This window comes from Doryrhamphus excisus, chromosome 15, assembly GCF_030265055.1.
Source record: "Doryrhamphus excisus isolate RoL2022-K1 chromosome 15, RoL_Dexc_1.0, whole genome shotgun sequence".
Lineage (NCBI taxonomy): Eukaryota > Metazoa > Chordata > Actinopteri > Syngnathiformes > Syngnathidae > Doryrhamphus > Doryrhamphus excisus.
The window spans coordinates 12587217-12612589 of NC_080480.1; the positions used below are offsets into that span (position 1 = coordinate 12587217).

General features: G+C 41.3%; 1 protein-coding gene and 1 long non-coding RNA gene across 5 annotated transcripts in view; one reads left to right on the plus strand and one right to left on the minus strand.

Moving 5' to 3' along the window:
• The window catches only part of LOC131103832 (uncharacterized), a 44551-nt gene extending 36222 nt beyond the window's left edge, over positions 1 to 8329 (plus strand). For all 4 annotated transcript variants that reach the window (XR_009119688.1, XR_009119689.1, XR_009119687.1 and 1 more), the window contains 2 exons: positions 6932 to 7019; positions 7997 to 8329. This is a non-coding gene — a long non-coding RNA (uncharacterized LOC131103832). The remainder of the gene's footprint in view (positions 1 to 6931; positions 7020 to 7996) is intronic.
• The window catches only part of LOC131103826 (potassium channel subfamily T member 2), a 53446-nt gene that overhangs the window by 26622 nt on the left and 1451 nt on the right, over positions 1 to 25373 (minus strand). The window contains exons 2-4 of the mRNA XM_058050418.1: positions 2299 to 2378; positions 855 to 957; positions 707 to 769 (exon numbers count right to left, since the gene is read on the minus strand). Coding sequence (XP_057906401.1) covers positions 707 to 769; positions 855 to 957; positions 2299 to 2378 — 246 coding nt within the window. The remainder of the gene's footprint in view (positions 1 to 706; positions 770 to 854; positions 958 to 2298; positions 2379 to 25373) is intronic.

A 25373-nucleotide genomic window follows, 5' to 3' on the forward strand; every position in this document is an offset into this window, starting at 1 on the left:
TAGGTAGGTAGGTAGATACTTTATTCATCTCCATGGAGAAATTCGCAAACACAATCACATGACTTTTTGGAGGAAATCCTACTAAATTCTGATGAGTACAATAAACACAAAGATAATGACCCAACACTATAAACAGCCCAAGTTCTCATATTGTGAAAAGTGATATTCACACAGTCATGGAAATTTCCAGCCTTATTGTGAGAGAAAGGCTCCCCCCTCTTGCTCCAAAGACACCCCGGGGCCTATCATGGCTACTTGCCTGCTTGATTTGCTCCTATGAGGCGGCACCAGAACCTTCCCTTCGCTTTGTCAGCCTCCTTGTTCATTCGGAGCCGGAGCTTAGTCAGCGTCACTGGCCACCAATATAATATAATAATAGTTCCCCAGGTAGGAGACATGGTGTGGCGTTCCGACATGGCTTGTGTCCACCACTTCCTGTTTTGCCGTTGTATATTACAAGCTTTATCTCCACTAGATCGCTGTTGATTAGGCTGCACAGGCACTACATATATATTATGCGGACAGCTAATCCATACGGCCGGATTGTGACAAATGAATGCGGATCTGGAATACTCAATATCGGCTTGTGAATTGTGTCAGATAAGTAAAGTCGTATTGATCGCATCATACAACGTCAGGTCTCCAGGAAGCATGCGGGCCCACCTGCAGCCATCACTCCTAATTTAAGGACTTGGTGCGTGCTTACCAGTCAAACTCGCTCCAGGGGCGGGCGGATGTGTTCTGTTTGGTGCAGTTCACGCCACTGGTGCTGTATAGCCGGAGACAAACATAACAAGGATTTGGAAAAGATCAAGTAAGCCCTGTAGCTGCGGATGCTGCTGTGTGGTTCTCACCAGTCGGGCCTCTCGTCTTGCGGGTTGTCCAGTAACACTCTGACGATGTAGAGGAGGCAGCTCAGCACTTTGAGTGCAAAGTTAAACATTCGCACACGCAGACCTATGGTGGAAAGATTTCAACTTTAGCTCTTTATGAAGCTACATCTTTGGTACCTGAACTCTTTGCGTATTACTAAGTAGTTAAATACCGTATAGTATATATATATATATATGAGCTCTGTGTTACTAAACAGGCAGTTACGAGTACTGTATTATTCATTCATTCATTTTCTACCGCTTATCCTCGCGAGGGTCGCGGTTTGCTGGAGCCCATCCCAGCTGTCTTCGGGCGAGAGGCGGGGTACACCCTGGACTGGTCGCCAGCCAATCACGGGGCACATATAGGGGACACAGGGGTGTCCAAACTAGTTCCACCGAGGGCCACATACTGAAGAAAATCAAAGGGTACAAGCAGGAACTTCATTCATTCATTCATTTTATACCGCTTTTCCTCACGAGGGTCGCGGGGGTGCTGGAGCCTATCCCAGCTGTCTTCAGGCGAGAGGCGGGGTACACCCTGGACTGGTGGCCAGCCAATCACAGGGCACATATAGACAAACAACCATTCACACTCACATTCATACCTATGGACAATTTGGAGTCACCAATTAACCTAGCATGTTTTTGGAATGTGGGATGGGAACCGGAGTACCTGGAGAAAAACTACACATGTACACTCCACACAGAGATGGCCGAGGGTGGAATTGAACCCTTGGTCTCCTAGCTAAGCGGGAACTTAGATAACTTATTTTGAGTTATTAGTGTCAACATTTTAATTTATTCTCTTTACATTGTGCCTTTTTGCTCTATTTTACCATTTTTTTTCCTAATGTATTTCTGCAATGTGTCACAGGGCCATAATAAATGAGGTACTAGTCACAAATGGCCCCCGGGCCGCACTTTGGACGGCAAACAAAACGGATGTTAGAATGATATGAAATATCCAAATGTTATTTATCTAATGAGTTGGTGTTTTCTTTTGGAAAAAATGGAAAAAAATAATACTAGTAATGGGTTATACAGTTATGCTGCACGGTACAAATACAACAAACGCAAAGTCAGCAACTCATGTAACTGAATAGGCTAATATGGAAATATTACAAATGTCTCCATTATGCATCCCTGCAAACTACAGCTCTGAAAAATGCAATTGTTACATAAATTGAAAACTCGCTGACATATTTGAATTAAAACTAATAGCTACTAGACAGTGTCAATCATAGCTGAGCAATATCAACCATGATACAGCTCTTGTATTGGATCTCATTCGTTTGTGCAACTCATACCCAAACTAGTCGATGCACGACATCACAGGTAACAACAACCTGAGCCACTCGTGTATAACAACAAAAGGCAAATGGACTCGACTAATTAAAGACAAGACAACAAAAGGGCAACTCACTGGATCTTTGGTTTTTGATGAAGAACAGCTTGAGGCGCTCCTTGAACGTGTTCTCATTCACGTAGAACTCCACCTGCACCCTGGGGACAGGGGAAAGAGAGACTATTTGTTTCCAATATGCATAACCAGTTACATTGAGGGGAATCACATGGTTACACTTGCAAAATTCAAATTCATGTGCGAAAAGGAGTAGGAGGAAGCAGAGTTTATTTAACTTACAGTTTGTTCCCTTACTGGATTTCACATGTTAGAATTTTCGAATAGGGCGACATAATAATAGTAATACATACGTACATGGCTTATGCAGTGATGACAAAAACAAAAAACTGATACAGTATTTGTAAACATTCAATAATAAAACAAAATAAAAATGAAGAAACATAGAATAAAACATAGAAGAAATAATCAATGGACTGTAAAATACATTAGCGCTGTCAAATTAATCACAATGGTGAAATTAATCACAATTAATCACAATTCTCTATAATTGTACGTGACGGCTTCAAATGAACTGAAAATTTTACTCAAGCTATACGATAGCACATGTCTGAATCGAAATATATTTGCCAAACACTAGTCTCTTTAACAGTTGCACAACATTTAAATCACAAAATACATTAGGGCGGTCAAATTAATCACAGTTTTGAAATTAATTAATAATGATTAATCACAATTCTCTATAATTGTGTGTGACGGCTTCAAATGAACTGAAAATTTTACTCAAGCTAAACGATAGCACACGTCTGAAAATGAAATATATTTGCCAAACACTAGTCTCTTTAACAGTTGCACAACATTTAAATCACTTTATTGTATGACATCATGTAATTTACGTTGAATTCACATGTTTTGAAGTGTAGAGGTAATTTCTGGGATTTCCGAGCATACTTAAATGCAGCAAATTGTACTTCCGCAATAAGAGTTAGTAAAGTGTAAGGCTATCCACTTATCTATTTAATTTTTGTTTGTCCTTCTGTTTATTTAGACCAAACAATGTTGTTGTGATGTTAAGAGTGTCAGTGAATGCACCTCGGGGTCATCTAGTGACAATGTTAGTTTAAAAAAATGTTAGTTTAAAAAAAGCCAATTGCGCCTCCTTCTGCCGTTACAAGAGAGGTGTGACTTGATGCGCATGCGTTAATTACGCAAACAAACTTGTTATTGTGGTTAATATCCTTTTTTGATATATCAATTTTTTATATATTTTATAATATAATATTCATTCATTCATTTTCTACCGCTTATCCTCACGAGGGTCGCGGGGGTGCTGGAGCCTATCCCAGCTGTCTTCAGGCGAGAGGCGGGGTACACCCTGGACTAGTGGCCAGCCAATCACAGGGCACATATAGACAAACAACCATTCACACTCACATTCATACCTATGGACAATTTGGAGTCGCCAATTAACCTAGCATGTTTTTGGAATGTGGGAGGAAACCGGAGTACCCGGAAAAAACCCATGCATGCACGGGGAGAACATGCAAACTCCACACAGAGATGGCCGAGGGTGGAATTGAACCCTGGTCTCGTAGCTGTGAGGTCTGCGCGTTAACCACTAGACCACCGTGCAGCCAATATAATATTTATAATTTTATTATATATTATATAAATATATAATATTTTATAAATAATTTAATATCTTTTATAGTCAATTAAGCAACAACTTATAGTAAATGATGAATGAATTGTTTGACATTGGCATAATTGTTAACTCATAATTGTTTCAACATTTAAAGTAGTATTTAAAGTAATGTTTAAAGTAACATTTAACGTACCATAGCTACGGATGCTCCTCTCTCACTTGTCCCCTAACCCATAAGACCTGGGTTCATCTCGTTAGCTAGGCTGATTGAATATGGAGCAACAAACAAGATCCCTCTGATGATCCTGCTGAACATGGGAGGCCATAATTACTGCTTTTTCCTCCCCTTTTTCATCCCACCAACCCTTCTGGCGAAAGCGACACATGCGCGACAAAAATCACTGGACCGCTTGCGTTGTGCGGTTATTAGGATTATTAAGCCACTCATGCAGAGACATGATGGAAAACAACAAAGAGGCCCACTAGGTTTGTCCCACATAGAAGCGGATATACTGGAGGTGACTGTATTTCCTGTTTGACCACCCCGTGGGTGGACAATCCACACCAGGTCTCCTTTCATCCCTCCTTTGGGAGGGATAGAGTGGATGACGCCAGGCTGGGCTCATGAAAGGCACAAAGATGCAACGCCATTGGCCAGTAAGAGGGTTCCACGGTGACCCCATCTTTTGGATGAGAGAGGGGTGGGACAAGCTTCCCTGTAGTTGCCATGGCAACGCAGACAGGACTCGCCTCCTGCTTCCCTCTCACATGAGCGATTGTGAGCAAACACAGCCTCGTGCAGTCGGATCTAAATATGTTGATGGTTCAAAACACCCCACCATACCCACCCATTCATCCCCACACGCCATGTGATGACAGTAAAACATTTGCACGTAAGACGAAAAATAAAAGAACATCCTTGGCGTGGGTGTAATTGCACCTTTCCTATGGAACGTCACTGGGTGCAAAGTACTGCAGATATGAGCGGCCCTGTGGTATATTTACATTCATAAAGACTATGACAGGGTTAGTGGATCATGTCTTTGTGAGTCTGAGCTAATCCATGCGCAGAATAATCAAATGATCAATAGCAGGTTGTAGGAAAGCCAACCATTACCATCCAGTCCCTAAGCAAACATTTACATTTAAATGTTTCCATTTTAAAAAAACACATGCAATAGAAATGAAAGATATTATCTTACATTCATTTTCTATGCCGCTTGTCCTCACTAGTATGCTGGAGCCTATCCCCGCTGTCTTCAGACGAGAGGCGGGGTACATCCTGGACTGGTCGCCAGCCAATCACAGGACACATATAGAGGGTGGAATTGAACTCGGGTCTCCTATTTGTGAAGCCTGTGCACTAACCACTTGTACACTGTGCAGCCCCTAAAAGGTTTTATTTCCTTCTGTTTCTGTAGTTGGAACATAGAAAACCTGTTTACAACCTTCTAAGTGTCGTTTTTAACATTATTAGAGCCCTCTAGATATTAAATAACACCCCTATAGTCACCTTTACACTAATATTACTTTTCATTCATTCATTTTCTACTGCTTATCCTCACGAGGGTTGTGGGGGGTGCTGGAGCCTATCCCAGCTGTCTTCGGGCAAAAGGCGGGGTACACCCTGGACTGGTCGCCAGCCAATCACAGGGCACATATAGACAAACAACCATTCACACTCACATTCATACCTATGGACAATTTGGAGTCTCCAATTAACCTAGCATGTTTTTGGAATGTGGGAGGAAACCGGAGTACCCGGAGAAAAAGTACACATGCACACTCCACACAGAGATGCCCAATTGGAGAGTCGAACCTCGGTCAGTGAATGCACCTTGCTGTAGTGTGGCAAGAATGAAGAACTTTGGTTCAGAGGGACGTGTTTGCAAGTTGTTGATGAAAATATATTTCAATTTACGGTCAGGAATATTGTCAATATTTGGGTTGTTTTCACCGACTTGATCAAGAAATGCATTCATTGACCTTACGTTTCTCTCAACCTTTTTCTTCGTCTCCTTATTTACAAATGCCCACAGGGCAGACTGGCAATTCCGGTTTTGAAAAATAAAGGGTAGTTCAACATTTTTATGATATTTTATATTGATATTTTATTTTACAACACTATGTATCAATTTGTAAATAATAGGTTATGGCTACTTAATATAACCATGTCCCAAAGATATCCCTCCTAATATAAACATAGAGAATGTATATACATAATATATTCATAAATACCAGTGTTTATATACATGTACATACTATATCAGGGGTGCACACAATCAAAATGATCTACATACCTCTTATGTTAAATCACATATCATATATAAAATCTAACTGGTAAACTGAATACTAATACTATTTAGTGTTTCACATTCACAGTGTACAGGTAGTTGATATGATTAAGTAATTCCCAATTGAAATCAATATGGCAATAAAGACAATTACACATAATTCCTCTATAGTTGTGTCTCTACAATGAGTAGTATGCCAGTGAAATTTGCTTGCATTCATTATCAATTTATGTATTGTATAAGTCCAGTTGGCATTTGCTATAAAACATTACATATATGGTATACGAGAAATGAAAAGGATTATACAAAAGACAATGTAGTCGAGGTCAAGGCAACATATTGAAAAGCTTTCAGCAAAGGACACATTTTCCAATTCATTGTGAAATAATAGTTTGACCAAAGAACTTGTGGAAAACACCTTTCTATCGTGGAGGTCGTAACGCGGAACAAACAATTGACTTTTTTTTCTACTTGCTACAAGTCAATGAATACATTTGGGTATATAGGCGTCTCACTGCTCAGTTTATTATCAAAATAATACCCCCTTTTTTTTGCGAGCGAATCAGAAGGGGGACTTTATGTCAGCTGAATGACACCTACAAAGTTTCGGTTATGATGGAGGTGACACATCGACTCACACTATCTTCGTGATTGGTGTAAAGGGAACCCCTGATATAGCATATATTTCTATACTGTATTACTTAACATTATTGTCACATAAAAAAACAATTAATTTTCTTTTGTGAACATGGGCCAGTATGCAGCTGGACTAGCCGACAAACTTGCTGAAGACCTACGCCTTTCCAACGTTACTTGGTCGTGTGGAAGAGTCAGAAGAGCAAGCAGTAAGTAACAATTTATCAGTGTCATAACTGCGTTTATTTTGTTTTTGAGTCAAAGTGCTTTTCTGTGTAGCATTATAGAGTGTGCATACAGGCAGCAGGGTTGCTAATAGCCCTTTCCCACCATAATTAGTGACCACATTAGACATTACCGATGCTATAGAAAACGTAAGACTAAAATGCTATAGCTACTTACCATTGAGAGACGTCTTAAAGTAACCTTTTTTCTTGAGAAACTTCGGACTGTCTAGTCTCTACTTCCGGATCAGATTCAGGATCCAACACATATGGCTGTATGTTAAAAGCTGATATTTAAAAAACATAAAACACAGTTTATTATCAACTCCTGTAGCATTTATCAACTCCTATAAAGTCCTAAAAAAATCCTAAAAAATATTATTGTGTGGAGCTGCTCTATCGGAGTCCACAACTCAATACAAAAAATGAGCATAGTAGGTTAAATAGCAGGGATTGGTTCATTGACACTTACACACACAATCTCCCACTGAAGTCTGATTCTTGTAATCATAACAAATCAATTGTATTCATCTTTGCAAGGATTTACAAATATATATTCTCTTTGATTATTTCCTCAAACACATGACATGAACTTTGTCTGAGTCCGAGCATCCATGCAATCCGTCAGCCTATTAAATTTATATGAGGGGGAGCTTGTGATAGCATTCCGAATGAAGGAGATCATTTTAAGGCCTTTGTGCCATCGGTGTGTTTCTTAAAGCTACACTGTTTTCCCTCGAGTGAACATGAATCGCAAAAAAGCCATGATAAGACTTGAAGGAAGTCAAAGTTCATAAAGAGCATTACATTGTAACAATAGACATAAAAAAAACAACCCCATTAAGGTTAAATCCCAGTTTATCCACTCTTATGGGAAGGATTTCTATAAGACTACAAGAGATATGTCTGTGTATGTTCTAAAACATCTCAATGTGGCTTCTATTCGTTTCTAAAATGTCTAGGCTGGGCTTTTCCTGTCATCAAATCGATTACTTCTCAGCATGCAACTCAGGTCGTCTCGGAGGATTCCATGAAGCAAAACCAGCAGGAACACGACATTTGAGGATTGGAAATTCCCATTTGCATTCCCAGCGCCTTGTCGATGTATGTAAGTATGCCACAAGGGATTGACACAGCACATCCTAATGGACAAGTCCAGCTGAGTACAAAGGTGTGATGTTTTTAAATCTTGATTTCAAGTGATTGAACCCCTGAAACAACATGCAAACATCCAACAACTACAGTCAAAAAGTGCCTCATTTAATGTGGTTAACTGCTTCCAAGTGAAATTTCACAAATTAGGATTCCTTATTCATTCATTCATTTTCTACCGCTTATCCTTATAAGGGTCGCGAGGGTGCTGGAGCCCATCCCAGCTGTCTTCGGGCGAGAGGCGGGGTTCACCCTGGACTGGTTTTCCGTTTCAGGCATCATTATTACGTTGCATGCTCACAGTGTTAAATTACATAATGTGATGTTTTTATGAGCCAAGGCAGGGGTGTCTTTTCCAGCATCATTTTTACAACAACTGAACGGATGCAAGGGCCGTTTTGATATTTTGTAAATCAAAAGAAAAGTGCATCTTAGAATTGTGATATAGGTGAAAAAGACAAAATAGTACATTTCATTTTTTTGTGTTTCTGCTAATATTATGACTTTTAACACAGTTTTTCTTAATATTTCAACTATATGCTACTAAAATGACATAATTTATCCTCACAACGGTCACAAGGGTATGCTGGAGCCTATCCCAGCTAACTACGGGCAACAGGCAGGGTACGTTCATTTTCTACCGCTTATTCTCACGAGGGTTGCGGGGGGTGCTGGAGCCTATCCCAGCTGTCTTCGGGCGAAAGGCGGGGTACACTTTGGACTGGTCGCCAGCCAATCACAGGGCACATATAGACAAACAACCATTCACACTCACATTCATACCTATGGACAATTTGGAGTGGCCAATTAACCTAGCATGTTTTTGGAATGTGGGAGGAAACCGGAGTACCCGGAGAAAACCCACGCATGCACAGGGAGAGAGGATTCCTTATTTATAAATCAAATATTTTTGTGGTTAGAACACAGAAAATCTGACTTTCTAACATTGCTGGAGCCATCTATAGTCACCTTTACAGTCACATTATTTGCAACATAGTAGATAAAATAATAGTAAATAAGCCATTTAAGGCCGAACAGTGGGTGAGTGGTTAGCATGTAGGCATCTCTGTGTGTAGTTTGCATGTTCTCCCCGTGCATGCATGGGTTTTCTCTGGGTACTCCAGTTTCCTCCCACATTCCAAAAACATGCTAGGTTAATTGGCGACTCCAAATTGTCCATAGGTATGAATGTGAGTGTGAATGATTGTTTGTTGTTGTAAAACAGTAATACGATTTGTAATGCTATTTAAAAAATTATGAAGTCTTTAACTATCAAAATAATTCCAACAGTTTCTGAAGCTAGACTCGGATCATTACGGTAATCATCGGACTTTGTCAAAGCAGCCCCAGGAAGACGAGGCTTTGATACGAAGCAGCGCGGGGGTTTGTTTACAGCGTGACTGAGAGGGACAGAGAAGAAAACTTTCTACAAAAAAAAAAGTTCTGCAGAAACATAATACAGACATTTGCGTGTTTTTTTTGTTGTCATATTTTTTTCTGTGTATTGGGAAGTAAATAAGGAGGGATGTTCACATATTGTTCAAAGTTTTATAGTTCCTTGTTGAAATTGTAAATCCCACATCCTTTATTCCTGTATGAATGAGTATCTCATTCAGGGAAAACATCACAATTTTAAGTAGATCTGTCACTATACTCTGGTATACTTGTAACATGCAGTAATGCAGAACAACTGCCAGATGTTTGAAGTAACAAGCAACAGACAAAAACATCTGAATTGGGTCACTTTGACCATGTAGTATAAATCCCCACCCCCCCAAAGAGGCCAGAGAAAGAGACTCAGACAGACAGGGAGGATGGAGAGATTGAGGTTTCTGCAGAGGAGGATTTGTGAGAGAGAGCATATGACAGTGGAACCTTCAGCTCTCCCGCTGCTTCTGCTCATGCCGACGCTCCAATAATGACACAGCGTAGGTCCTGCTAATGACACAGTGGTGAGATGAAAGAGGCTCGGCGAGCGCAGTCGGTGGCTCATGTCAAACTCCACACTCAAGCCAGGAATAGTAGTCATGCATACGTACTTGGCGAGGTCAGTGCTCACACCCTAGTTCTTTTGTTTTTTTTTTCCGTACCTCTCATGAATACAAGTTATGACAGGGAAGCCCAAATAACCCTAAACGAGATCAGCACCATGTTGTACACCTTTATAGATAATGTACTGTAGCTCAAAAAAGTGAGTACACCCCTCACAGTTCAACCGTACGAGTTCCGTTTTTAGACTGTGATGTAGAGTACTATTTACGGTGGTGTGAAAAAGTGTTTCCCCTTTCATGATTTCTTATTCTTTTGCACGTTTGGCACAGTTATATGTTTCAGATCATCAAACAAATTGAAATATTAGTCAATGACAAGACAACTGAACACAAAATGCAGTTTTTAAAATGAAACTTTGTACTATTAAGGGAGAAAAAAGTACAAACATACATGGCCCTGTATGAAAAACTGATTGCACCCCTGTTAAAACATAATTTAACTCAATTAATTTAGTTAATTAATCTATTAGTCTGGAAAATTCGGTCTCCAGCGAGAGCCATTGTCCACAAATAGCGAAAACATGGAACAGTGGCGAATCTTCCAACTAAAATCACCCGAAGAACTCATGGACTCATACAAGAGGTCACAAAAGACCCCACGCCAACATCCAAAGAACTGCATCTGGCATAGAAGTAACACTACATTTCAGAAAAAGAACATCATACCAACAGTAAAATATGGTGGTGGTAGTGTGATGGTCTGGGACTGTTGTGCTGCTTCAGGACCTGGAAGACTTGCTGTGATAAATGGAACCATGAACTCTGCTGTCCACCAAAAAAAATCCTAAAGGAGAATGTCCGGCCATCTGTTGCTGACGTCAAGATGAAACCAACTTGGGTTCTACAGCAGGACAATGAATGGCTGAAGAAAAACAAAATGAAGACTTTGGAGTGACATAGTCAAAGTCCTGACCCGAATCCTATTGAGATGCTGTGGCATGACCTTAAAAGGCGCTTCATGCTGGAAAAATACTCATTGCAAGTTATCACAAACGCTTGATTGCAGTTGTTGCTGCTAAGGGTGGCCCAACCAGTTATTAGGTTTAGGCGGCAATCATATTTTTCTCCCTTAATAGTAAAAAGATTCATGTAAAAACTGCATTTTGTGTTGATTTCTCTTGTCATTGACTAATATTTTAATTCGTTTGATGATCTGACACATTTAAGTGTGACAAACATGCAAAAAAAAATCAGGACAGGGTGGGGCAACACTTTTTTTCACACTACTGTATACCTAAAATCACTCCACACTGTACACAGAACACATTAAGGACATAAATTACAGAAATATAACATTAAATAGTGTAAAAAATAAAAGAAACAGCAATAGAATAACTTACTTTTACGTCTGTAGTTTATTTGGAGAAAGAAGTATAAGAGACTTCCATCTAAATCAGGGGTCTCAAACACGCGGCCCGCAGGCCAAATGTGGCCCGCAGGACACTAGTTTGAGGCCCCCGCCTTGATATGAAAGTTTAATGTTAGTGCGGCCCGCGCAAGTTTGATATGGATGCTGTATGGTATCATGTACCCAGAAAAAATTATTACGTTTGATTAATGTTCATGTTAAAGGTTAAATAACTGTTAATAGTTATCCTCCCTATCCGTGTGGAAGTGGTAAGTTTTTGACTATTTAAGTTTAAAGGAAATAACTTGAAGGCTACCGTTTAGGTCGCTAGCTCTCTAGTTTGCGAGTTAGCATGTGTCTCAAGACCCTGCAGTTGCGCAATATGTTGTAAATAAAAAGAGTATAAATGTGACTATAGTCGTGTTTTGTCATGTCTACAGGGCTCTAATAATGCTTTGTTAATTTTAATCAGAAAAAAATAATTTGTCTACCCACCAACTATATGTGGTTTCTTAAGTTTTTATTATTTGCCATTTTATTATTATTATTATTATTATTATTATATTTATTTATTACTGATTGATTGATTTTCTTTATTCTTGATCTGTTTATTTATTTTTCATCTTATTTTGTGCAGAAAAATAAAAATTAAGATATTTGATATCAGTGGAATGTTTTATCAGAGCTTTTATTGTAGAAAATCGGAACCAAAGCACTGAAAAAGTTTGTATATTTTTATGTTTTTAATAAATGCGTTTTTTTTTTTTTGAAAACCTGATGCGGCCCAGCCTTGCCCAGACCCTAGCTCCAGGGGCCCCCCAGGTAAATTGAGTTTGAGACCCCTTATCTAAATAATAAGACCACTAAGTTGCTTAGTTATCACAGTCGCTTTCATAGGAGCAGATGTTTTTATATGGTCGTAATTATAGACGTCACGACTAAGACCAATAACGCGGCCAACGCTGGTGGGTGTTTCTCTTCTCTCCGAGCTTCTATTTTTACTTCCATGACGGTGGCTTTTCTTTTTCTCACCACCAGAAAAGCCCGTTTTAAGTTAATTAATAAGCAACGTTTTTCACTTTGCTGTGTACAGCAGTGGTTCTCAACTGGTGAATCGTGGACCCAAAAGCGGCTCGTGGGTCTTTTCCTGGCAAACAAAAAAACAAAAAAAACAGTAATGAACCGATGTCTGTGCTATTCGCTTGCTACTCTGCCGCGACGTGCATGCCATGTTTCTGGGCGAAGTGTCAAGCTTGAGTGGGTGGGCAAGAACATTGAGTGGAGACTTAGCACGCCATCCATCCGAGAGAACACCATAAACAGACAGCGTCTAGGCGCTGCAGCTCACGTTGTGTTGAAAACAGCAAGGTATATGAAGTTCGAGTTGAAAACTTCTCGCAACTTGTCATTGTTGGGGGTAATGATGGGACCCGCAGCCAAACCAGTTGGGAAGCTCTGCTCTACAGTATCCATCCACCGTTCGTCCAGGGTTTATGTACCAAAACGAAACGGCAAAAGTTGGATCGATACAACCTGAGGACCGCTTCTATGTCTTCAATAGAGTAGTCAGTGTACCACTTGTATAGCAGTATGTAAATAGTATTCACAGAGCCATTATTGTCAGAATAGTGTCAATATTTAGTGTGAGCACCATTGCTATCTAGCACTGCCTTAATCAGGGGTCTCAAACTCAATTTACCTGGGGGCCACTGGAGCTAGGGTCTGGGCGAGGCTGGGCACACATTTATTAAAAACAGTTACAAACTTTTTCAGTGCTTTGGTTCCGATTTTCTACAATAAAAGCTCTGATAAAACATTCCACTGTTCTCAAATATCTTAATTTTTATTTTTCTACACAAAGTAAGATGAAAAATAAAAAAATCAATCAAGAATAAAGAAAATCAATCAGTAATAAATAAATAAATCTTATAATAATAATAAAACGGCAAATAATAAAAACCACATATAGTTGGTGGGTAGACAAATAATTTTTTTCAGATTAAAATTAACAAAGCATTATTAGAGCCCTGTAGACATGACAAAACACGACTATAGTCACATTTATACTTTTTTTATTTACAACATATTGCGCAACTGCAGGGTCTTGAGACACATGCTAACTCGCAAACTAGAGAGCTAGCGACCTAAACGGTAGCCTTCAAGTTATTTCCTCTAAACTTAAATAGCCAAAAACTTACCACTTCCACACGGATAGGGAGGATAACTATTAACTGTTATTTAACCTTTAACATGAACATTAATCAAACATAATAATTCTTTCTGGGTACACGATACCATACAGCATCCATATCAAACTTGCGCGGGCCGCACTAACATTAAACTTTTCATATCAAGGCGGGGGCCTCAAACTAGTGTCCTGCGGGCCACATTTGGCCCGTGGGCCACGTGTTTGAGACCCATGGCCTTAATGCTCTTGGGCATGGAATCCACCAGAACTGCACAGCCTCCGTCTGTCTACATGCAGATATAATGTAAACGTCAGTCCGACAAGGCAATAACCTGGGTCATCCCGCTAACTAACTAAGTGGCAATAAAAACCTAACCTTCTTTGCGCAGTTAAAAACGCAATTAACATTCAAGACGCCGGGCCGTACTCTACTGACCGTTATTCAATGTTGAAAAATCAATTAAATGGATTGATAAATCTGAGCGCAAGACAAGTGTTGTGACAGTAGAACAATGAATGATTGCGGCGCATGGTTTATTTCCGAGATCAAATCAGGACAAGCAGGCAGAGGAATTCTAATTCCACCTCTAAAGGGAGACAACACAAAAGGGAAATGCTTGACTTCAATCACAATGTTCTCATTTGTTCCTTCTGTAGAAAAATGACAAAGGCCATGAAGTAGTGGTAGGTTTATATCTATGGATTCTGCACTCTGTCACATGAACATACTATGAATTGATGTCATCTCGTAAAGGAGGTCAGTGCTGTAAACAACCCGACAACACAAAAGGACACACAATAATAATAATAATGCAACCACTAAATTGAGGCCAAGATGACGACAAATTGCACTTCTGCACCTGGCTGCTCTAATTGCTTAAAAGAGCCAAGATGTACTCTTCTTCTCCAAGCCTGACAACAAATGATTGACAGGACAACTTGTCCCTGACCCAGATAGCAAACCATGGCAAACAACAGCTTGGGCTTGATTGCAGGTGGAGGATTGTGTGGAGCCTGTCAATAAGCTCACATGAAAAGAGAAAGTGACATTTGTATTAATTCCACACATCGCTGCCACGAGATTGATCTGAACACTCCAGTGTGTACCAAGCCGAGACTTTCACGAGCACTTAATATTGCCTGAAATCTAAAAATGCGGCCCCTTGGTGCGCTTGACTCAGGGAGGAAAATCGGCAAGATTGTGATGTTATTAGAGCGTTAAATGGCTGTCTTATCACTTTTTTTTATCTCTACCCTTTCAGGCAGGTAGAAGTTATAGTAGGTCAGCGGTCACTGATCATCTTTGATTATCAGTAGTCGTTTTTACACAGTGAGCAGGGGATGCAATGATTGGACAGACTTCGGGACCGGACAACTTTACAATACATTATAGTCTTCCCACGGTTTGAACATCACGCCTTAACTTTATCGTTTTTTCTTTCATAATGAAATTGTACATATGCTTGGTCTAAATTTAGGATTTCCAACACTACGTCATTCATTCATTCATTTTCTACGGCTTTTCCTCACGAGGGTCGCGGGGGTGCTGGAGCCTATCCCAGCTGTCGCCTCGGGCGTGAGGCGGGTTACACCCTGGACTGGTCGCCAGCCAATCACAGGGCACATATAGACAAACAACCATTCACACTCACATTCATACCTATGGACAATTTGGAGTCAGTAATTAACCTAGCATGTTTTTGGAATGTGGGAGGAAACCGGAGTACCCGGAGAAAACCCACGCATGCACGGGGAGAACATGCAAACTCCACACAGAGATGGCCGAGGGTGGAATTGAACCCTGGTCTCCTAGCTGTGAGGTCTGCGTGCTAACCACTAGACCGCCCACACTACGTCATAATCATGGTTAATATGTACCTCGATGGTAGGGTCACGATTCGGTTCATTTCTTGGTACAAAAGTACAAAATGCAAAACATAAACCTGCTTAGCTTATAAACATAAATTTTGTTTCTCCAATAAATACAACTCTGGATGAGTGGTTAGCGTGCAGTCCACATAGCTAGGAGACCAGAATTCGATTCCACCCTCGGCTATCTCTGTGTGGAGTTTGCATGTTCTCCCCGTGCATGCGTGGGTTTTCTCCGGGTACTCCGGTTTCCTCCCACATTCCAAAAACATGCTAGGTTAATTGGTGACTCCAAATTGTCCATAGGTATGAATTTGAGTGTGAATGGTTGTTTGTCTATATGTGCCCTGTGATTGGCTGGCGACTAGTCCAGGGTGTACCCCGCCTCTCGCCCGAAGACAGCTGGGATAGGCGTGAGGAAAAGCGGGAGAAAATGAATGAGTACCTCATACCTAATTTGTTCCAAAAGGTCTATGCTAAACATGCTAATTAGCGACTCCAAATTGCCCACAGGTATGAATGTGAGTGTGAATGGTTGTTTGTCTATATGTGCCCTGTGATTGGCTGGCGACCAGTCCAGGGTGTACCCCGCTTCTCGTCCGAAGACAGCTGGGATAGGCTCCAGCACCCCCCACCAGTGCTTCTCAGTGCTTCTCAAAATAGTAGGGTGGGCACTCCTGGGGGGACGGATGTAGGGGGACGTTTCAGGGGGGACGGTAGAGGCTTTCAGACCTACCAACATATACAAATTTATAGTACTCAACATGCAATTTGACTATTGAATATGTGTATGTATTGTATGCTCTCCATTTTGTTGCATTTGCCTGGTTTCAGTTTCAAATTCAGTCTGCAGATAAATGAATAAATATGATCAGTTTCTGTTGTATTTCAAATCAGGGGGGTATGAAAGCTTCTGTCCCTTAGAGAGGGCATGACAGGAAGTAATAGAGAAGCACTGTCTAAAGCTATGTTAATATTGGACAATACTCAAGGTATTACCTTTTATTGGGACACCCCTATTATTCCGACTAGTCAAAGGATGGGTACTCTACTTTTTACGGAAATAGACACATGACGAAAGGTAGTTATATCTCCTCCCACACTTGTTCCGTTGGGAGCCTTATACCGAACGTGCCGAACGTTATACTAAACATGTACCATTACACTCCCAATTGGTAAGATGAATAATTAACGTAACATTGCTGGTAAACTAAAGGGGTGCAGGCTAAACCCTGATTGATTAAGTAAATGATGCAAACGTGTGTCCAAATACTTTTGCCCGTATAATGTTTAATTGCGCCGTGTTCAGATGTGGCTTTCTGTGTGTTACAACCTCCATACATCATCCATGGATGTGCTCGGGCCTTTGCTCCCTGACATCATCAGCCTTGCCTCATCCATTGCTGAAAAGAGCACACTCACAGCTAGCAGAAGAGCGTCCCTCGTGATCAACAATATGTTTCCGAAACGCAAAATAATCACAAACCATCTTACTTTGTGCTTAATTCCATTAAAAGCCATCAAATGTTAATCTATCTCGCCGTCTTCTCACGTTACATTAGCTTGGGATGTGTGCAGACAATTGGCACGGTATCAAATCAGCATGAAACGTCCATCTGTTTTATCTTTAAATCAGTGCTGTGAAAGGAATGAAACACGAGAGGGCTGATGGGCCAGGCTCGGGAAAGACGATTCCGGTGGTGTATCAAGCTAACCTGGTTTGGGAATAAGGGAGCTGCCAGGGGTGGACAAGAAGGGTTTGTTATCCGTCTCGTAATGCCAGGGGGGCCCTCTAGCAACATCCGGCACCGGCCTGGACCACAATTGCATGTACATGTACACCAGTCGGCCCAACAGCGTTGTTTGGCAACAGTTGAAAACCACTAAAAATGTCAATATTTTGTTGTATTAAAACCCAGACAAATAAAAAAAATATTTTGCTGATTTGGGGCTGCACGGTGGTCTAGTGGTTAGCACGCAGAAATCACAGCTAGGAGACCCGAGTTCAATTCCACCCTCGACCATCTCTGTGTGGAGTTTGCATGTTCTCCCCAGGTACTCCGGTCTCCTCCCACATTCCAAAAACATGCTAGGTTAATTAGCGACTCCAAATTGTCCATAGGTATGAATGTGAGTGTGAATGGTTGTTTGTCTATATGTGTCCTGTGATTGGCTGGCGACCAGTCCAGGGTGTACTCCGCCTCTCGCCCGAAGACAGCTGGGATAGGCTCCAGCACCCCCGTGACCCTCGTGAGGAAAAAGCGGTAGAAAATGAATGAATGAATGATTGAATGGGGCTGCACGGCGGTTTAGTGGATAGCACGCAGACCTCACAGCTAGGAGACCCAAGTTCAATTCCAGCCTCGGCCATCTCTGTGTGGAGTTTGCATGTTCTCCCCGGGTACTCCGGTTTCCTCCCACATTCCAAAAACATGCTAGGTTAATTTTTTAGCATACAATTTAAAGTTGTATGCTAAACATGCTAATTAGCGACTCCAAATTGTCCATAGGTATGAATGTGAGTGTGAATGGTTGTTTGTCTATATGTGTCCTGTGATTGGCTGGCGACCAGTCCAGGGTGTACCCCGCCTCTCGCCCGAAGACAACTGGGATAGGCTCCAGCTCCCCCGCGACCCTCGTGAGGATAAGCGGTAGAAAATTAATTAATTAATGAATTTTGCTGATTTAAAAAAAGGTAATATTTCGCAAGTTGCATTGTTCCTTTAATTTCTTCTCAACATCGGTTCTTTTGCTGCTTTGTTAATAAATGCCCATGAGGTCAAAGATAGCTATGATTTCCTTTCCACTTTGTCATGCACTCCAAATCATTATTAAAGTTTAAAAAAGGTAGTCGTTATACTGTATATAATGAACTTCAAATCAGGGAAATAACATCTGTGTGATTTTACCCCGCTTCCAATTAACGCCTCGTCTTCTTTGCCGTTTCGGTAAATAGACTCTCCGGCTATAATTAGAGCATTTACGCGATGCACTGTAATTGCAGAGTGTGCATATATAGCCCTATGGATAAATCATGGAATGCTTTACAACCTTTGCCAATATCAATTAGGCTTTGTTTTTTAATTAACCCCAAAGAGACATGCGTCATGTCAGATTCATTGGTCCTATTAGACCATTGACCATGTTGCAGCTCTCCCGACTAATTCCTCTTTCCTGTTATGTCTCCAGACAATTTTTTCCCCCAAAGACCTTCACGTAATTTGCAAGAATTCCAACGATTCCCCTGTAAGGTAATCCATGCATTGATGATGCTCTTTCTTATACAGCAAATGTAATGACTATATGTTCAAGTCAAAGCATACTCGCATTATTATTGACTTAAGTGATGGAGCATTGGCCAGAGGACATTTATCCTTGAGTGAGGGTGGTAGACAGAGACGAAGTGTGAGAAGATATCAAGACGACAGTTAAATATGACATTGGTTCCAGGATGAAAGTCGTATTTGGTAATTCTGTAAGAGCTCCTGCTGAGTCTGAGTATTGTGCAGTGATGGAACTGTAATGTTTTATTTGGAGTGCCGCTGGGTTGGGAGTTGTTTGTGTTTATGAACACGCTTAAAAACTCTTGAGAAGGAATACGGGATTGAAGCCAGGAAACGGCAGATAAATGGGTTGTTTGAGGATTCTACAGATGCACTGTTTGTAGCAAACATCCAGGTGAAGGGTAGCTAACAAATGCTCATGTCAAAAGAGTCACCCTCTTCAGATAATAAACCGTTTGAAAAATGAAGACAGCACATTTGAAAATTCTTGTCGTCATACTGCTTTTGTTTAATTGTCTAGTCATCTGGCATCGTCTCAAAAAAAAAAAAAGGAAAAAGCCACTGACTCACTGCCAGAGAATATAAATAGTGTCTGTTTGATCAGAACGGTGGCAGGAAAAAAAAAAACTTCAGCATGGACACACAAAAAAAAAGTCACATTTGCTAAAGCGGTGATTCAAATTGGCAGGAAAAACAGCAAATTCAAATATCACAACTTAATACTCTCATCCTGGAACAAAATGCCATGTGTCCAACTGGCCAATGCCAACCACAGTACTTAGAGTAGCTCTTCTGATCGTTTGTTTGACTTCAAACTTATCGCCCAAAGGCAACATGACCATAAAAGTGTCAGGAATTATAAAACTTTACATAAGAAACAAAATCTTACATATCTCACAAACACATCAGCGTAGAATAGATGAACCCAGATTATTGGAATTCCTGTCACTTCCACTTGTTGCTAGGGCATTCATTCATTCATTTTCTACCGTTTATCCTCACAAGGGTTGAGGGCGGGGGGGGGGGGGTTGCTGGAGCCTATCCTAGCTGTCTTCTGTCTTCGGGCGAGAGGCTGTATGGGTGTACTGGTCGTCAGCCAATCACAGGGCACATATAGACAAACAACCATTCACACTCACATTCATACCTATGGACAATTTGGAGTCGCCAATTAACCTAGCATGTTTTTGGAATGTGGGAGGAAAACGTAGTACCCGGGGAGAACATGATGCAAACTCTACACAGAGATGGCCAAGGGTGGAATTGAACTCGGGGCTCCTAGCTATGAGGCCTGCATGCTAACTACTCGTCCACCGCGCAGCCTGCTTAGACTTAAGTTTTCATTCATTCATTCATTTTCTACCGCTGTTCCTCACAAGGGTTGTGGGGGTGCTGGAGCCTATCCCAGCTGTCTTCGGGCGAGAGGCGGGGTACACCCTGGACTGGTGGCCAGCCAATCACAGGGCACATATAGACAAACAACCATTCACACTCACATTCATACCTATGGACAATTTGGAGTCACCAGTTAACCTCGTGGAGGACATGCAAACTCCACACAAAGATGGCTGAGGGTGGAATTGAACTCGGGTCTCCTTGTTGCTAGGGCAGTGGTTCTCAATTATATTCTGTTTCTGTCAGGCCCCCACTGGAGGACAGAAATACTGGTCACAAGTTGTCAGTAATGTTTGAATTAGTTTGAATTATTGCACAACAGCCACAATAATAATATTAAAAAAAAAACTGTTGCAAGCTAAAACGCAACTCTAAACCCCCAATGTCACTTCCTGTCTTGCCCCCCACTCAGCTCCCCTGAACTGGAACACATTTACAACAACTCACACACAAGTCTTATTTAAGTCTTAAATGGCTTATTTTCTGTATTAAGTAATAAGAGTGGGGGGCTGCACGGCGGTCGAGTGGTTAGCGCATAGACCTCACAGCTAGGAGACCCGGCTTCAACCGGGAGTTGCATGTTCTCCCCGTGCATGCGTGGGTTTTCTTCCAGGTACTCCGGTTTCCTCCCACATTCCAAAAACATGCTAGGTTAATTGGCGACTCCAAATTGTCCATAGGTATGAATGTGAGTGTGAATGGTTGTTTGTCTATATGTGCCCTGTGATTGGCTGGCCACCAGTCTAGCCCGAAGACAGCTGGGATAGGTTCCAGCCCCCCCGCGACCCTCGTGAGCATAAGCGGTAGAAATTGAATGAATAAAAAGTAATATGAGTGTAAAGGTGACTATAGTTATTAATATCTAGAGGGCTCTAATAATGTTAAAAATGACACTTTGTTACAGGTTGTAAACATGTTTTCTATGCTCTAACTACAGGAATATTCTATTTATAAAAAATTAATCCTGCCTCCCCAATTAACCTTGATAAACAGGTTTACTGGAAATCAAACATGGCTCTGAGTTGCAGTATTGTGTTTCATTTCAATCCATCTTCCAAGGTGCAATGTTAAAAGTAAACTATAAAAAATGTATGAAGTACATTAGACGGGCCAAGATTTCCTATCCACTCAATTGCTTGGCAATGGGGGAGCGCGGGGGCGGGCCACAAAGGCAATCAAGAAGGTGGGAGACCCTGTGTGTGAGCCATAAATTATGAATAGCTGTCATCTTTTTACGTCTTTTGTGGTGAAAACTGTGTCACCTATACGGACACATTCTGCTGAGTTCGACAAGAGCTCTTCAATGAAGGATAAGCCACTTCAATCAAATGCAGAAGAGGGGAGCGCTGAAGAGGCGGGGGCGCGGTTGGGTTTTTTTTTTTTTGCGGAGGGAGCGGTGAGGTGTAAACGAGTGTGTGGACACACACCCGAGAGGGATGCACACATGAATAATAAGAATGTGCGGCAAGGTTGTCAGAGTCTTGCACTGACTTTTTTTAGATGTGCAAGGCGTGCTAGCTAAAGGCGACACCCTTCATTAATGCAGCATGGCAGCAAAACGCCGTGTGATCCGTCGGTAATTAAGCCCTCTGTCACTATCAATCACAGTTCAGCCTTGCTTGCTAATCTGTCCACTTTATTGCAGCTAATGATCCCCATGCATGGAGGTCAGCAGCTTCACCCGGTGATTCATCTGCACAATATTTGCTTATAAAAGTATCCGAGTAATAACAAACATGCATACTGTGTCAGTATTTGTGTTTGTCCATCTGTTTATTGATCGGCAGGCTACTTCCTGCTTCATGCCCTAATGATTCCGGTGGGGGGGGGGGGGGGGGGCAAAGAGTCTCCACTGATGCCATGGGTACGACAGAGCCTGATCACGAGGTGGGATTAGTGGTTGCCACTGCCACGGGACACATCATTAGGTACACCTGCACATACCACTGCTGTTCCTTTTGACAATATTACTGTGCTTGTCATTGTTTTATGCATCTACCCTTATGCTGTATGTAATGTCATCCAATACAGAGGTGTCCAAAGTGCGGCCCAGGAGCCATTTGCGGAACGCATCTTGTCTTAAAACTTCTTTTTTAAGACACACACATATTGAAAGATCACAGAATGCCTGCTGATTGGATGGGTGTTACTTTGACCTTTTTGTATTTTGTATTATACAGTATTTTGTAAAGACACAACAAAAGAAAAGTTATGTCGACCTCACAGCTAGGAGACCAGGGATCAATTCCACCCTCGGCCATCTCTGTGTGGAGTTTGCATGTTCTCCCCGTGCATTCGTGGGTTTTCTCCGGGTACTCCGGTTTCCTCCCACATTCCAAAAACATGCTACGTTACGACAGAAAGAGCCTAATCCCGAGATGGGTTGCTCCAACAATCAATATCAATACCAGGTTAGTTTGTTTGTGTTCAAAATAACTTGAAAAGTTGTGAATTTGGATGAAAATTTCAGGATTTGGGCGGCACGGCGGACGAGTGGTTAGCGCGCAGACCTCACAGCTAGGAGACCAGGGTTCAATTCCACCCTCGGCCATCTCTGTGTTGAGTTTGCATGTTCTCCCCGTGCATGTGTGGGTTTTCTCCGGGTACGCCGGTTTCCTCCCACATTCCAAAAACATGCTAGGTTAATTGGCGACTCCAAATTGTCCATAGGTATGAATGTGAGTGTGAATGGTTGTTTGTCTATATGTGCCCTGTGATTGGCTGGCGACCAGTCCAGGGTGTACCCGACCTCTCGCCCGAAGACAGCTGGGATAGGCTCCAGCACCACCGTGACCCTCGTGAGGAAAAAGCGGTAGAAAATGAATGAATGAATGAATGAATGAATTTCAGGATTTCTCAGGAATAGAATATGGAAGACGTGATTAAATTTTGGGGATGAGTCGGCTCACCATCTGGATCCAGGAAATTTTTCAAGGATTCTTTGACAATGGCCATTTTTGCCATTTGTGCATAAAAATCCATAAAGGTTTGGCTATTTTGGTGTGAATCACAATATAAGGGGAGCTACGCAAACAGATTGCAGTCATGTGGTAACACTGCTATCATTCTGTCTTTGTAAGATATTGCAGTGCACACACACACACACACACACACACACACTTCTCTAAAGTGTGTAACACCCAACAAAAGCAATCTCCAACCTCCCTTTTGTTTGCCTTCCCTGGAGAAATGACCCGACTGAGATGTAACAAGCCAGAGGCAACCTCCTGTGCTAAAGGCCTTTGTAATCAGGGGAGTGAGGCTGTTTTACTACTGCACTCCTTTAGAAACAACCCGCCACTTTACAAATAAATGACTCGAGTCCTGAAGATCACTGACAAATCACTCAATTAGAAAGCCATAAAAAAAAACAAAATGTGCAAACCACAACAGCACACAACAGCCGTAACAGAAGATTTAGCAATTAGCATTCACCTATAGCCTTTCACACAGAACACTTTAAGGGCGGGATAATGGCACAAGTGAGTACGTACCGGATCACCTCCCAAAGAATATAAATTTATGTTGAGCTTTACAAAAATAGTATATAATTTACTGCAAAATTTGTTTCGGTTTGTGTACATTTTACTACATAGCTCATCTTGTTGTGTTACTAACACACTGCCTCTGAGTCTAACTGTGTTCTTAATGTATTTCTATCACAAAACATCCCTGTTAGCAGCCTATTAGCTTGCTAATAAATGCAAACGGAAACAGGAAGTCAACAATAACGCATAGCAAAAAGGGAAGTGGATCTTGCTGCCACATCACCGTCTTTGTCACATCTTCAATTCAGGTAGAAATAACTTTATATGTTCATTCATATTTTCTATGCATTTTATTGGGTGTTTGCTTTATTCTTATAGTAAAAATGTATTTTGTTAGCGTGCAGTTTGGTTAGCGTCTGACCTTCGGGAATGAATTAATAAAGAAAAATGCAGTTTTTAAATGAAACTTTTTATTACTAAGCGAGCAAAAAAGTCCAAACCTACACGGCCCTGTGTGAAAAAGCTCGATTAATTGAGATCTATCATTCTGGAAACGTTTATAAAGCCATTTATAAAGCTTTGGGACTCTAGCAAACCACAGTGAGAGCCATTATTCACAAAGGGTGAAAATATGGTACAGTGATGAACCTTTCCAGGAGTGGCCAGCCAACCAATATTACCCCAAGAGTTCAGCAAGAGGACACAAAAGACCCCACAACATCACCCAACGAACTGCAGGACACTGCTGAACAATAAGCATGTTTCAAAGCTTGTCTCAAAACATCTTGATGATTCTCAAAACCTTTGGGAAAACACTGACAAGACAAAAGGTGAATATTTGGGAGATGTGTGTCCCATTACATCTTGCGTAAAAGTTATGCAGAATTTTAGAAAAAGAACATCATACCAACAGTAAAATATGGTGGTGGTAGTGTGACGGTCTGGGACTATTTTGCTGCTTCAGGACCTGGAAAACTTGCTGTGATAGTAAATGGAACCATGAATTCTGCTGTCCACCAAAAAAATCTTTATCTGTTGCTGACGTCAAGATGAAACCAACTTGGGTTCTACAGCAGGACAATGATCCAAAACACACCAGCAACTCTACCTTTTGAATGGCTGAAGAAAAAACAAAATGAAGACTTTGGAGTGGCTTAGTCAAAGTCCTGACCTGAATCCTATTGAGTTGCTGTTGCATGACCTTAAAAAGGCGCTTCATGTTGGAAAAGACTCATTGCAAGTTATCGCTGACGTCAAGATGAAACCAACTTGGGTTCTACAGCAGGACAAGGATCCAAAACACACCAGCAAGTCCACCTTTGAATGGCTGAAGAAAAACAAAATGGAGACTTTGAAGTGGCCTAGTCAAAGTCCTGACCTGAATCCTATTGAGATGCTGTTGCATGACCTTAAAAAGGCGCTTCATGTTGGAAAAGACTCATTGCAAGTTATCACAAATTCTTGATTGCAGTTGTTACTGCTAACCAGTTATTAGGTTTAGACGGTAATCACTTTTCACAGAGCCATGTAGGTTTGAAATCTTTTCTCCCTTAATCATAATGTT